This window comes from Callithrix jacchus, chromosome 17 (genome assembly GCF_049354715.1).
Source record: "Callithrix jacchus isolate 240 chromosome 17, calJac240_pri, whole genome shotgun sequence".
Classification (NCBI taxonomy): domain Eukaryota; kingdom Metazoa; phylum Chordata; class Mammalia; order Primates; family Cebidae; genus Callithrix; species Callithrix jacchus.
Genome location: NC_133518.1, coordinates 28,126,621 through 28,140,295, shown reverse-complemented (window position 1 = coordinate 28,140,295; position 13,675 = coordinate 28,126,621). Strand labels below are relative to the sequence as shown.

The following is a 13,675-nucleotide window of genomic DNA, read 5'->3' as shown; positions in this document are numbered from 1 at the left end:
AAAGGTGCACCTCAAGGGCAACAGCTGATTGGTTCTCCCAGAAGCAAATTTCTCTGCCCTGGAAGTGGCCTGTGAGTCATTCATGACCTCCACAGTGACACAAGCACTATATAACTGTTAAACATGGCTATATTTATGTTTGGACAAAAAAGATCCCTGCATTAATTTGGGAGGCAGAGAAAATAAGAATCTGTAGGATTTTGTTGATGTTGTATATATATATAAAACTCTCCTCTGCTGAATGCCAATATAGATGGAAAAATTATGATTATGCTATCAAGCTGTGGAAAACAGTTTGCTCACCCAGATGGGCCCTCATTTGAAAGACAGGCATACCCGGTCAGTTCACAGTAGCCAGCCCTGCAATTCTTCTACCTGGCTTCATGTAAGCACAGAAGGTAAGGCATAAGCCAATTAATAACTTGTGTGATTCCAGGCTGTCTCTACCCAATGCTGGACTAAGGATTGCAAACCTTCAGGAGACTCTGCTCTTCTTAAAGATGAAACATGGGGTTTGCTGGAAGCCAGGAAACAAGGGAGGGGTCTAAAAGTATGCTCTGATCAGTCATAGATTGTATATTATAAAAGTCAGAGCAGGATCTCAAAGTTGAATTGGCTTTTCCATATTTCCAAAATCTTTTAAATCCTGGCAATAAAATTATCTGATAGTTTTAACCCCTACACATAACCAAAAGAACTACTTTGGTGTCAAAGACAAAAATTTCAAATGAAGTCAGTTTTTAGATGAGAACAGAATAGGATAAGAGAGAGGATCCTGGAGCCAGAGTTCGCAAGGGTCCTGTGGCTGTCTTACAAGCACCCCCAAAATCCCCATGCCTCATATAGTCCCATGTTTTACTATTTCCCTATAGACCAAGCTTTCCACATACAAAGTGGTGGAACTTTTACAGAACAGTTTTTGCCTCTCTTTCTTTATTGACATTTCCTTTCACTTAACTTAGGAACCCAAGACCTCCTACTGGGCATCTGCCCTCATGCCCAAGTCTCAATGTACCTCAGGAACTTCTTGTTTCTTTTTGGAAAGAGGCTAGGTAGAGATATACGTACATACATATCTTGCCTATAGTTTTTGGTCTTTAGAAATACTGTTCCACAAGGTTTTATTTAGAAAGTTGGACAGATTTACCCAATTTAAGCTGTTACTAGCTGCTTAGATGACTACACTTATTCTCGGGATATCTGAACTTTAGCATTCCTTACAGCTGAAAGAACTCTCTTACAGTAATATTTCAGGCACTAAAAATAATCAAGAAAGAGCATTATTTCTGAGCAAAGGAGCCTGCCTGACATTTGTAGGTGATTTTATTAGACTGATCCTAAATAAAATGGAATAATGGAATCAAATAATATCAGACCCATAAGAGGTAATCCGGTATAAAGCCATCAGTTTTTGAGGAAAGGAAACAGAGCCACAGACATGAAATAAATTGACCAGCTGCAGCAGCAGCATCACTTTTTCTGCCTTTGTCCCCTGTTTAACTCGGTATGTGGCCACTGCCCAAATCCAGGAGACATGTTCCAGTCTCCCTTGCAGCTACATATGGTCATATTCAGCTTTATGCTGTTTAGCAAATGGGTTGTAAACAAAAGGTTGTGTTTGACAGCCTGGAAGATTCCTTCTCCACTTCCCCCTTCCTGCTGGCTGAAAGATTGATGTGATGGTTGGAGACAGTGTCATCTTGGACCATGAGACAGAAGCTATATGCTTTCTGGCGTGCTCAGGAATGGTAGAGCAATAGGGTAGAAGGAGCCTGGGTCTCTGAAACATGGCGCTCTAGGGAGATTGCCTTCTAGACTTCTTTATGTGTAAGAGAATCAGATATCTATCCTTGTTTAAGTTACTGTGGTTTTGGATTTTTGTGTTACTCTTAGCCAAGCCTACTCTAAGCTGCTATATCAATAGTCTAGAAAATTATCAAATTGATTAACAGTAACTTGATGGAAGAGAGCAGGATGGGTGATGGGCAAGGCCTGATTCTAAATTTAGAAAGAAAACACTTCAAATATTCTCTGTTACTAAATACTAAGGAGATTATGACTTAGTAGGCATTCTGTGGGGCCCAATGACATTATTTAAAAGCTCCTCACATAATCCTAATATCTAGATATACCTGGTAATTATCTGATCTACAATTGTTCTCTGCTGTAAATCCAGGGTAGGTGGTGAATCAGAACCACCAGAAAGAGTTGTTTCTTTGGGGGAAAAAAGCAAACAAATATAAATTCTGAAATAATTTATTCATCAGGCTATTTGGATCTACCTTTCCTTCTCCTGGTATCCACTGAGAATCACCCAAATGTCACCAAATGAACTGTTCTCTTTCAGTTAGCCTTTGATATGATTTGGATCTGTGTTGCCATCCAATTCTTACTTTGAACTGTAATCCTCAATGTTGGAAGTGGGGCCTGGTGGGAAGTGACTAGATCACGGGGCGGATGTCCCCCATGCTGCTGCTCTCATGATAGTGAGTGCTCATGAGATCTGGTGTAGACCTCCCCACCTCTCTTCCTCCTGCTCTGGCCATGAGGTACCTGCTCCCCCTTTGCCTTCCACCATGATTGTAGGTTTTCCTGAGGCCTCCTCAGAAGCTGAGCAGATGACAGTGTCATGCTTCCTGCTGCAGCCTTTGAAAGTGCAAGCCAATTAAACCTCTTTTCTTTATAAATTACCCAGTCTCAGGTATTTCTTTATAGCAGTGAAAAAACATGGAAACAGCCTTAGTTCAGACAAACTGACAGTGACATATTTGCATGTGGTTAGATTGCATGTGGCTACTATTTTTTGTTTTTCACAGGTTACATTTTCCATGGGAGGTTAGTCAATGCCAATGTGCATTACTATTCATTAATGAATCATTTGTGATGATTCCAGGTCTTCACACCTCAGAGGTTGAACTTTTGTGGTCCTTGCAAAGATCTGCAAGGTCAGCAGATTCAGTTAAACAGCTGTCAGGTGAAGTCAGCCTAATAACACTCACACATACCAGTGGCTTCTTCTGGCAGAAAAGGTGACAGGTAGGGGAAAGCACTGCCAGTAGGCAGACTGTGGCGAGGCATTCCCAACAGCGGTGGACAGAAAGGGATTATACTAAGAGTACATCTGCACCAAAGAAATCCCCTTTCAAGATCCATCCTCATGTTGACAAGTGCAAGCTTGGGAACTCCATTCTCCCACCCTCTTCTGGGAAGCTAGAGGAGACAGAGCCTCGACCAGGAGGAAACCAGGCAGGACTCAAGGGGCCCATAATCTCAGAAGAAATATAATCAAACAGCACCAAAGATGCATTTTAAGACAAAATTCAAAAATGGATGCCGAAAATACCAAAGATCTAATTGTAGCTGTGTTACCAACCCAGTCTGAGTTTGGGTAAGTCATATAACTTTTCTCTTTTTTAATTTTATCCTATGCAGAATCAAGGGAATGAACTCAATGAACTATGAAATTTCTTTTAAAAGTTGGACAATTTTATATTTATCTAATGGTTAATTATTTTATATGTAAGTAGGTTAAAGGAAAAGCTCTCAGTCAATTATAGATTTGTTTTTATTTTAAAATATAAAAATCCTAGATCCCAACATAAAATCAAAAGAGAGACATGCATGTCTTTGGAACCTGAATTTCTGAAAACTTTCCTAATTGCTTAATCCCCATAAACTCTGATGGTATTTTCCTGTCCCTACTGAAAGATATCAGTATGCATGTATTTAGGCTAGTTCTTTTAAACATCCATGAACATTTATTTCACTCTCCCAAATAACATCAGAGGACTGAAAACATTCTGAGCGCAGGCACTTATTGATATGATAGCTATGGACTCTCATTAAAGGGTAGTCTATGAAATCTAATTCTGTGCTTACTGATGGTCTCCTGCGTTAAGAGAAATTGCAACCTGAAATCAAATACAGCTGTTTTATTAGTTGTTGTTACTGCAAAGTGGTCTTGAATCTCCCAGTGCTCTCTCCATTTCAACCCTCCTTCTTCAGGTGACACAGCAACAATAAAAGACTCACTTCCTAAATTAAATCTTCCCTATAACCCTGCTACTTGACTCAGAGGCCATTGTCCATGTAAAGTGATTGAAAGAGAATTTGGAACTCCCAGAATTCCCAGGACAAATTTGTAGGTCATAGAGCTCCAATGGATTAAATAGGTTGGACTAAGTAGCAATGCAATTCAGAGGAATGGAGAGAAAAAAGCCAAACTTACTTCATCCACATGCCCAACAGCTCCATAAATCCTTGCCATTTGTCCAATGAGGTAGGGGAATCTCTCACCAATCTCCTTCAGCATTGGAAGAAAACTGTTCAAAGCCACTGGCTCATAGCTTGCTATCTCTATGAGGATGCTTAGGATGATGTCATTATGGGTTGAATCCTTCAAATACCCAATTAGGAAAGGAATACACTTCTGAACTACCTACAAAGAGAGAGGAGAGGAGGAGGAGGAAAGAAAGAGAGAAGTTAATTAAATCTGAATTAATTTTGAAAGCAAACTTTTTTGTATAAAACCTGAGCTCAACACATTCTGAGATTATTTCCCTCATTGGTATTCAAGCAAATCTCCCAAGTTTAGAATTTAAAATTTATAATAAAATCTTCATAGCCTTTAGTTTCTTTTTCTTTTGATCTGTGCCTTGCTATTGAAAAGTGAAGTTTAAAATAATGTTTCAGTGTTACTATTCATAAATCAAGTTTTGATGTGTTATTTCCTCATTGGGAATGCTATACTTCCTCCAATCACCATGAAAGCTTTAGTTTAAAGGACAATTTAAGTAGGTGGGAAATCCTTGTTGACTTTAATCAAAGCCTTCAAAATGGAGAAATTCAGTTTAGAAATGTTTAATAAATAAAAATAGGAAAGCAGAAAAGATCTCACATTTTCTTCAATTTTCCATTTTGATCACAAAAAAATAGTAAGATAAAATTATTAAAGCAAAAATGATTTATATCATAGTCTCATTATCTTAATATATTTTCTTGATTCTTATGAATGTAAAGGTGAAATTTATCCTAGAAAATGGAACTCTTTTGTGGAATAAAGAAACTATGTTAATATGTCACATACTGATATTTTAATAAATTGTTTTGTCTGCTAAAGTGAAGAATTATAAAGGGAAACCTGTGGGAAACTGAACAATAAAAGTGAAACAGATGAAATAGATTTGCCCATCCATATTTCTGCTTTGTTTATTTCTTTGTTTGTGTTTGATTTACTTTATTGATTTGTCATTTTTTGGGTAGGGAAGATGTTAAATGTAGCTTCCAGTATTAAAACCAAATCTGATCACAGCACCATCTTCCCAAAGCTGAACTCATAATCCACCCTCTGCCAAAAACCTGCTTCTGTCTCCCACCACCTACTCTGGCCCCAAGTGCCTCCTTTCCCTATAAATGACATCACTATCCACCTGGCTACTCAAACTAGAAACTGTTTCTCCCTTACCAGCTGCCATTATCCAAGCAACTACGAAGTCCTATTGTGTCTAGTACCCAAGAATCTCACAGATCTGTCCACTCCGTTCTCTTTATATTCATCCATTCATTCACTCATTCACACTTGTTGAGTCCTTCCTATTTGCAAGCTATAGTTGATAGGGATAGCAATAAGTCTGACAAGATTCCTGTCTTTATGGAATAATTTACTGTATAGTAAAGGAGCCATTCAGTAAAAGTCATAATCACATCAGAAATGAATAATTATAAATTTTAATAAATCCCATATGGGGAAAATGTAGCGCTCTGTGAGAGACTGTCCCAGGGCCCTAATTTAGGCTAAGCGTCAGGGAAGGCCTCTCTCAGTGGGACATGGAGCTGAGATCACTGACCCAGGTATCCCACACATCAGTTATTCCACAGCCCCTTAAAAGTCTCCGTGGCTTCAGTCTGGCCCATCCAATCTCTTTTCAGCTTTAGTCACAACGGTGTTTTTTCCTGCCTTAAAACCCTACAGTCACTTGCCCTTGTTTTCAACCTGACTCCTATCCATCCTTCCACACTCAGTTCCTTAACCACTCGGTCCACCTTCCCCCAGTCCAGACCCCACTACGTATCACACATCAACTATGATGAACTTGCTAAATTTTCTTTTTCATCTGGGATTTTACTCATGTGATTTGCTCTTCCCAGAATTCTTGTTGCCCCTATTTTGCTTGAGTAACTCCTAATCATTCTTGATGAATAATGAACTGTTATTTCCTTAAAAAGCCTCCCTCGGCTCCTCTCCTCTTCCTTCCCAGTCTAGTGCCCTTGTGGAAGTTTCCACTGTACCATAAATGGCCTGAGCAGGTCCTTCACATGCTTCCTTCTTACTGCTGGTCTGGAAGCATGAAGCATTCCCACATACTGTCCTCCCTAGAGAGCCCACTCAGTTTACCTCCAAGTTACAGAGCATCAGGAATGCTTTAATGCAGACACAGAAACTCTACTTGAATTCCAATTTCACAAGGTCAGAACCTCCTTATTTAGCTTCCTATTTCACCTGAAATGAATTAGGCTTAACCTGAAAGCCTTGGTATTTCTGATTGTCCCCACTTATTTCCCTTTCCCTTCTCAGCGAACCCTTTCTCTTTCTCCACATTTCCTTCCATCCCCCTTGCCCACTGTCTAATTAAGGAAGAGGTGAGAGAGAAGGTGAATCAGGCGGTTTCTGTATTATTCCACCTGTGGTGACAGACCCCTTGAAATCAAGGGTGCACTCTAGTTCTAGGGGTGCTGGCAGCAGCAGAGCATGAAGAGCTGAAGGAGGCAAGTGGAGGGGATGCTTTACCATGAAGGTAGGGCTGACAGGAGGCAGGGCTCAGCAATCCCCCCATTACAACTTCTTTCCCCCAGGGAGAATCCTGGCACAGGTTGGGTCCATCCACATCACTGTAGGTGCTCCCTAAACCCTGGCCTCTTTGTTCTGGGATCCATACTCAGCACCCACAGTACCTAGCACAATGTCAGTTCACTCTCTCCTCATTTTGTTTACTCTCCTTCCCTTGTCTAGTCCACCCTCAAACTGCCCTCTCTCCCATACCTTCTCCTGTGTCTTCTGGAATTCTCATTTGCTTCACAAGCCACAGCCTTACAGCCTTGATTCTTTAGTGTGTTGAGGTCAAAAGATTTCACTGGTTGGAATTAGCCTGGGTTTGTGTTGCTGCATGGCCTGATCTGTCTGGCTTTGGGAAAGTGACCTAGCTAGGGTGAAGCCCAGATTGTCTCCATAGGATGGCTTTAGGGAAGGTAGTATGACTATGATGGTCACTGGGGGACACAGAAGTTGAAAGGCTGATGAAGATGAAGCTCATGTGAAAAGCCACCTCATCCACCAGGTCACTCTTTGGTACCACCATGTTTTTATTAACCTCTCCAAACTTTAGCTTCTCTGTTTATAAAATAAAAACTTGTTGTAGGAAATAAGTGAGATGTCTGTGATATACCTACATAGTGCTGGTACATGGTATGAGTTCAGTCACTATTAGTGCCATTGTCCACGCTCCCCTGCCTGCTGGGACCAGCACCGAGAAAATGCCTTCTCTGGTAGCCTTCTCTACAGTGGAAGTAGAAGTGGAAGCTGCCCAGTTATTTCTCCAGTTGGGGACCTCTGCTCTAGGTGATCCAATAATTCTTCAACTCCATTCCTCACCCCAAACTACTGTACCTTTGCTCATCATTTCTGTCCTCAGTCCTTTCCAAAATTGGTTCTCCCACTTGTGCTCTGGAATACATTCCACATCTTCCTTCAGCACCTTGTTCTGTCTCCTATTTCCTCTCACATCTTCAATCCCTTTTTTCTTATTGTGTCTTTAACCCTCCTTGTTTCTTCTGAACTTTCTGAATTGGCAGTCCACACTCACACGGTCCTTTCCTAACCTTCCCTTCCATATGCAATTCACAATAAATGACTGACTCCCCCGACCCTGCCTCACAGATGCTGCCTTTTATAAAAAAGATACAACTGGTGAGCCCCAGTTGCCAAATCCAAGGTCAATGCCTGTCTCTTGTCTTCTTTACTTCTCTAGACCTTGACCCTGTTGAGCCACTTTTTCTCCTTTGGAGAACACAGCGTGACTTTTCCTTTTTCTTCATGTCTTCAGGATTTTTGTCTCTTGTTAGATTAAATTTATTCATTTCTTAATTCAGTAACTTTTTATTCAAATCCTACCATGTAACCCAGCACTACACTAGGGAGTGCATATGAATATGTAGATAAGAGTCCCATGTACCTCAAGGAATTTACAGTGCACTGAAAAACTGTCATGCAAAAATAATGACATATTGTTCTATGGGCAAAAGGGACAGTGCATACTAGTAGCAGAGAAGTTCCCAGTCCTCTGCCTGAGCTCTAGCCTTGCTACTCAATGTGTGGTCCCTCGAAGCAACAGCAGCAGCACCATATGAGTACTTGTAAAAAAGACACAGTCGGGGTCTTTTTCAGTTGTGTCTACTGAACCTACTGAACCAAAATCCCTGGGCTCAGGCATTGGTCATCCTTGTTGGTCTCATCTCCTGAAGCTTCCTGTGAATCCTGCTTTCCAGTATCCAAGATTCCTAGCTCTGAATCATCTGCATAAAAGTGTGCATTCTTCATGGTATGGCCCTGATGTCACTCCCTTTGTGGAGCTTCATGGCATCTATTCCCTCATAAAGTAGAATTTATCATCCCCTCTCTCTGTTATGCCATTTGCAAAGCATTTATCACCTTGTTTAATTTGGTTCTATGTTTGTTCTCGGTTTGGTTCTATGAATGTTTATTGAGCTCTATCAGATACTATGGAAAAGTCTAAGATACAAAAGAAAAAATAAATCATTTCTTGTCAAAGGACCTTGCAGTCTATTGTGGCTAATTATGCATATAACTATACTTTCTTGCTTTTCTTTGAATAATTTGGATGTTGAATACAAATGTTCCAATATTCACGTTAGTATTGATTGGCTTTTTTTTTCAACTGATGAATAGTGACATTAAAAAGAAATGGGGCAGGCCAGGCATGGTGGCTCATGCCTGTAATCCTAGCACTTTGGGAAGCTAAGGTGGGCAGATCACGAGATCAGAAGTTCAAGACCAGCCTGACCAAGATGGTGAAACCGTGTCTCTACCAAAAAAAAAAAAAATTATCTGGGTGTGGTGGTGCATGCCTGTAATCCCAGCTACTCCCTGTAATCCCAGCTACTCCCTGTAATCCCAGCTACTCAGGAGGCTGAGGCAGAGAATTGCTTGAACCTGGGAGGCAGAGGTTGCAGTGAGCTGAGATTGTGCCACTGCACTCCAGCCTGGGTGATAGACTGAGACTTCATCTTAAAAAAAAGAAAGAAAGAACAGAAATGGGGCAACCATAATTAAATAACCTTGGGCTAACCATTAATATTCACTGTGCACACATATTGGTTGATATGGTTTGGCTCTGTGTTCTCACCAAAATCTCATCTTAAATTATATTCCCATAGTTCCCACATGTTGTCAGAGGGACCTAGTGAGAAATAATTTCAAGAAGGGGAGGCAGTTTTCCCCGTACTATTCTCCTGGTAGAGAATAAGTCTCATGAGATCTGATGGTTTTATCAGGGGTTTCTGCTTTTGCAAATTCCTCATTTTCTTACCACCATGTGAGAAGTGCCTTTTGCCTCCCGCCATGATTCTGAGGCCTCCCCAGCCATGTGGAACTGTAAGTTGAATTAGACCTCTTTTTCTTCCCAGTCTTGGGTATGTCTTTATCAGCAGCATGAAAATGGACTAATACATTGGTGCCCTCTAGAATCCATTTCTAATTCCCTTTTCCTGGCAGCTTCTAGTTTCTGTCTGTGTATCCTCCAGTTCAGGAGAAGCCCTAGGGGTACAGCATGTGCCCTAAACAAAGAGAATATCAAGACTTTTGTTGGATGTTGGTGGCAGCGATAGATGTAGGAGAAGCCTAGTGCCAAGAGAGCCCCGAGCACCTACTGGAGATGACAAGGAGAAAGCCTGTGGAAAATGGAAGCCTAGAAGTCAAATCTGAGAAATCAAAATAGAAAAATTGTTTGTTCACATTATTTTTTAATCAAACCTCATCTGAATTTTTTCCCCATCACATTAGCTATAAATTCCTTTTACTGATGAAAGTATTTTGGTTTGGGTGTTCTATTACTGATAATCATAAGCATCCTAATTGTTACAGTCTTCTACTTGAATCCAAAGAATGACAACTTATTTGCTGTCTAGAGAATGAGTCTTTTCTCTCATATAGGCTGATTAATTCACAAATAGGATTAAGTGTAGGTCTTTTCTTGGTCTTACCTGAGAAACTACAGTTTTCCTAGGACTGCTTGGCCACATTAAATTTTCTTTAACGTCACACTACAATAACTACAGATTTGCATATTTGTTGCTTTTCTATTTATTTATTTATAGTACAGAGTCTCACTCTGTCACCCAGGCTGGAGTGCAGTAGCTCAATCTCAGCTCACTGCAACTTCTGCTGCCTGGGTTCAAGCGATTCTCCTTCCTCAGCCTCCTAAAGAGCTGGGATTACAGGCTCCTGCCACCATGCCTGGCTAATTTTTGTATTTTTAGTAGAGGCAGGGTTTCACCATCTTGGCCAGGCTGGTCTTAAACTCCTGACCTCGTGACCTACCCACGTGGGCCTCCCAAAGTGCTGGGATTACAGGTGTGAGCCACCACACCCAGCACATTTGTTGCTTTTCCTTACTGTATCTGTATGATTTTTTTTTTTTTTTTTTTTTTGAGACAGGGTCTCACTCTGTCACCCAGGCTGGAGTGCAGTGGCATGATCATGGCTCACTGCAGCCTCAACTTCCCTGGCTCAGGTGATTCTCCCACCTCAGCCTCTTGAGTAGCTGGGACTACAGGTGGACTCCACCATGCCCTGCTAAGTTTTGTAAATTTTTGTACAGACAAGAGTTTCACTGTGTTGCCCAGGCTGGCCTCAAAGTACTGGCCTCAAGTGATCCACCCACCTCAGCTTCCCAAAGTGTTGAAATTACAGGCATGAGCCACCATGCCCGGCATGTGATGGTTAATTTTATGTGTTAACTTGACTGGATCATGGGGCACCCAGATATTTGAGTAAACATTATTTCTGGGTATGTCTGCGAGAGTGATTTCAGATGAGATTAGCATCTCAATGGGTAGACTGAATAAAGCAGATGGCCCCTGCAATATGGATAGGCCTCATCCCATTAACTGAGGGCCTGAATAGAACAAATAGGTGAAGGAAGGGAGAATTTACTTTCTCTGCCTGATTTTCTGAGCTGGAACATTGGTCTTCTCCTGTCCTCAGACTGTAACTTATGCAACCAGCTCTCCAGTTCTCAGGCTTTCAGACTTGAACTGAAAATATGCCACTGGTTTTCCTTGGCATCTTGCTTATACATGACAGATGGGACTTCTTAGCCACCATAATTTCATGAGCCCATTTCTCATTATACAAATAATAAGTAGATGAGGGTTTTCACTTTAAAATTGACATGTATAGATGTTTGAGACAGGAAATCCTAAGCACATATGCTGTTCACACACATACATAAAACGTGCTTAGTTGTGTGTACCATGACATATACAATTTTTACCTCCAGTTGTTTTTTCTTTGCTGCTACATGCAGAAGCCGTAGTAGATGGTACTGTTCTGGCTGTTCCAGCTGAGACATTAAGGCCAAGAGTTCTGTCAGGTGTCTATTAATTGGCTGAGGCTGCTTTTCATACACAGCAGGTAACACTCTCAACAACATGGTGTTACCTGTTCAGGGAACAATAAGGGGAATGATGACTTTATCAGGCCACAAGCAACAGAAATAACATTATTACCAGTGCAATAACATTTACACTTACACATTAAATAGCACAGACTACTGGCCAAATCTTCTGCTAAAAATAACATGGTACCTTATTCTGAGATGAAAATGTGATTTAATCTGATTCTATAAAAAGAAATATTTCATGATATGATCAGTACCATTAACTAATAAAAAATTTTCCTGAGTAATGCCCCATGGGGATAGAGGAACTCTGACAGTAATCAGACCACACCCTTGAGAAGGAAACAGTTCCGATAAAGAATTCCTGATGAGAAGCAAAATTTGTATAATGTTTAAATGAAAACTAAGCAGTGCTATAATCATGGACCTAGATGAAACTGAACTACAAGAAAAGTGAAGAGGAATGAATTCACATTCCTGAAAGATACAGAAGCATAATTTAGACAACACACATACAGAAACTATGCCTTATTTTTAGTATAAGAAGTAGTAATGCACATTTAAATCCCCAATTTCTAGGGAAGTTTAGCCTCAACTGGTTTGTCACACATGATTTCCTCAAAGACATGTATAGACAGCTAGATTTAAAATGGCAAAACCTCAAGAAAAACACTACATGAACTATAGGAACTTAGCAAACAACATATGGGCAACATCTACTTATCACTTGATGGTATGGATTTTTTTCTCTCAAAATCCTCTCAAGTACATAAATGTCTCAGGGGAGTTGGTTTCTAGGGATTTTTTGAACAAGAATTTTCTTGACTCTATTTATTTTTACTTTAAAGTTGGCTCTGTATGTAGAAGCCATACACAGAAAGAATCAAATAAGTAGGAATTACAGATCTATAGACCTTCATTAAATGGTAGGGACATGCCTATAAGTAAAAGACAATTTAGATATGATCATTAAAGAAGGAAGGCCAGAATTTTCAGAATATCTATATCTAAATTTAATGAAAGCATGATTCTAATAAAACTGAATGAATTTGGGAGACAATAAAAAATGAGAATTGTTTTTCCACATATAGTTAATAGAATAAGTCTAAAACGGGTTTTACCATGTGCCCAGAATACAAGTGGTTGGAAATATTTAGAGTTTTGTTTAAAAAGGTTGCGTTCCTCAGTATTTATTTTCAATAATATAATTTTCAACACTTTGTGTTGTTTTCTGCTTATTTTACTATGAGTATCTCCTTAAAAGAGCAGGGATTTTTAATGCAATACCCAATTTGTACAGCCCACATTAGATCATAGAACTTAGTTACAAGAAGATACTGATGGTCACATTAAAAGGGACTGCAGTTGCAATCTAAGACAGGAAACTGGTGTGTGGCATTTTGGCACAAACTCACTAAAGGCCCTGGGAGCCTTGAAGGGGAAAATCCCAAATTAGTCATTTTCAGCTGACTTGAACTTCAATCAAATAATACAAAAGTGAATGCAGAACTTTTGCAGAAATTTTATAAATTCCACGAGTAAATAATACATTCTTTTAAATTATGAAATAGTTTAAGTTATCAAACAAATGTCGGCAATAATATAAGCAGCACTGGTACACCTACCAACCAGATTTGTCAAAACTTAACCTTACGTCATAATCACTTTTCATCCCATTTGTTTCCTTTTCTCCCCAGAAGCAACCATCATCCTAAAGGTAGTATTTATGATCTCCATATGTATTTTTACACTTTAATTACATGTGTATGGATCAATATAGTGTTGTTTTGGATGCTTTAAAATTGTATTTAATAACATCATACTGTACATATCCCTTTGCAACATATTTTTTCCTATTCAACATTTTGTTGAAGTTAAACCTCCAAGAAGTTCTTCGTTTATTCTCACAGCTATGTGTTATTCCAGTGTATAAATATGCAACAACTTATTCATACACTTTATGATTGAAAGATATTATGTTG

At 39.8% G+C, this 13,675-nt stretch overlaps 1 protein-coding gene across 6 annotated transcripts in view; it reads right to left on the bottom strand.

Annotated features, from left to right (window-relative positions):
* VEPH1 (ventricular zone expressed PH domain containing 1) overlaps positions 1-13,675 on the bottom strand; it is a 232,489-nt gene that overhangs the window by 129,992 nt on the left and 88,822 nt on the right. For all 6 annotated transcript variants that reach the window (XM_008983589.5, XM_017965729.4, XM_035278812.3 and 3 more), the window contains 2 exons: positions 11,568-11,734; positions 4,229-4,438 (listed from right to left, as the gene is read on the bottom strand). In XM_008983589.5, coding sequence (XP_008981837.1) covers positions 4,229-4,438; positions 11,568-11,734 — 377 coding nt within the window. The remainder of the gene's footprint in view (positions 1-4,228; positions 4,439-11,567; positions 11,735-13,675) is intronic.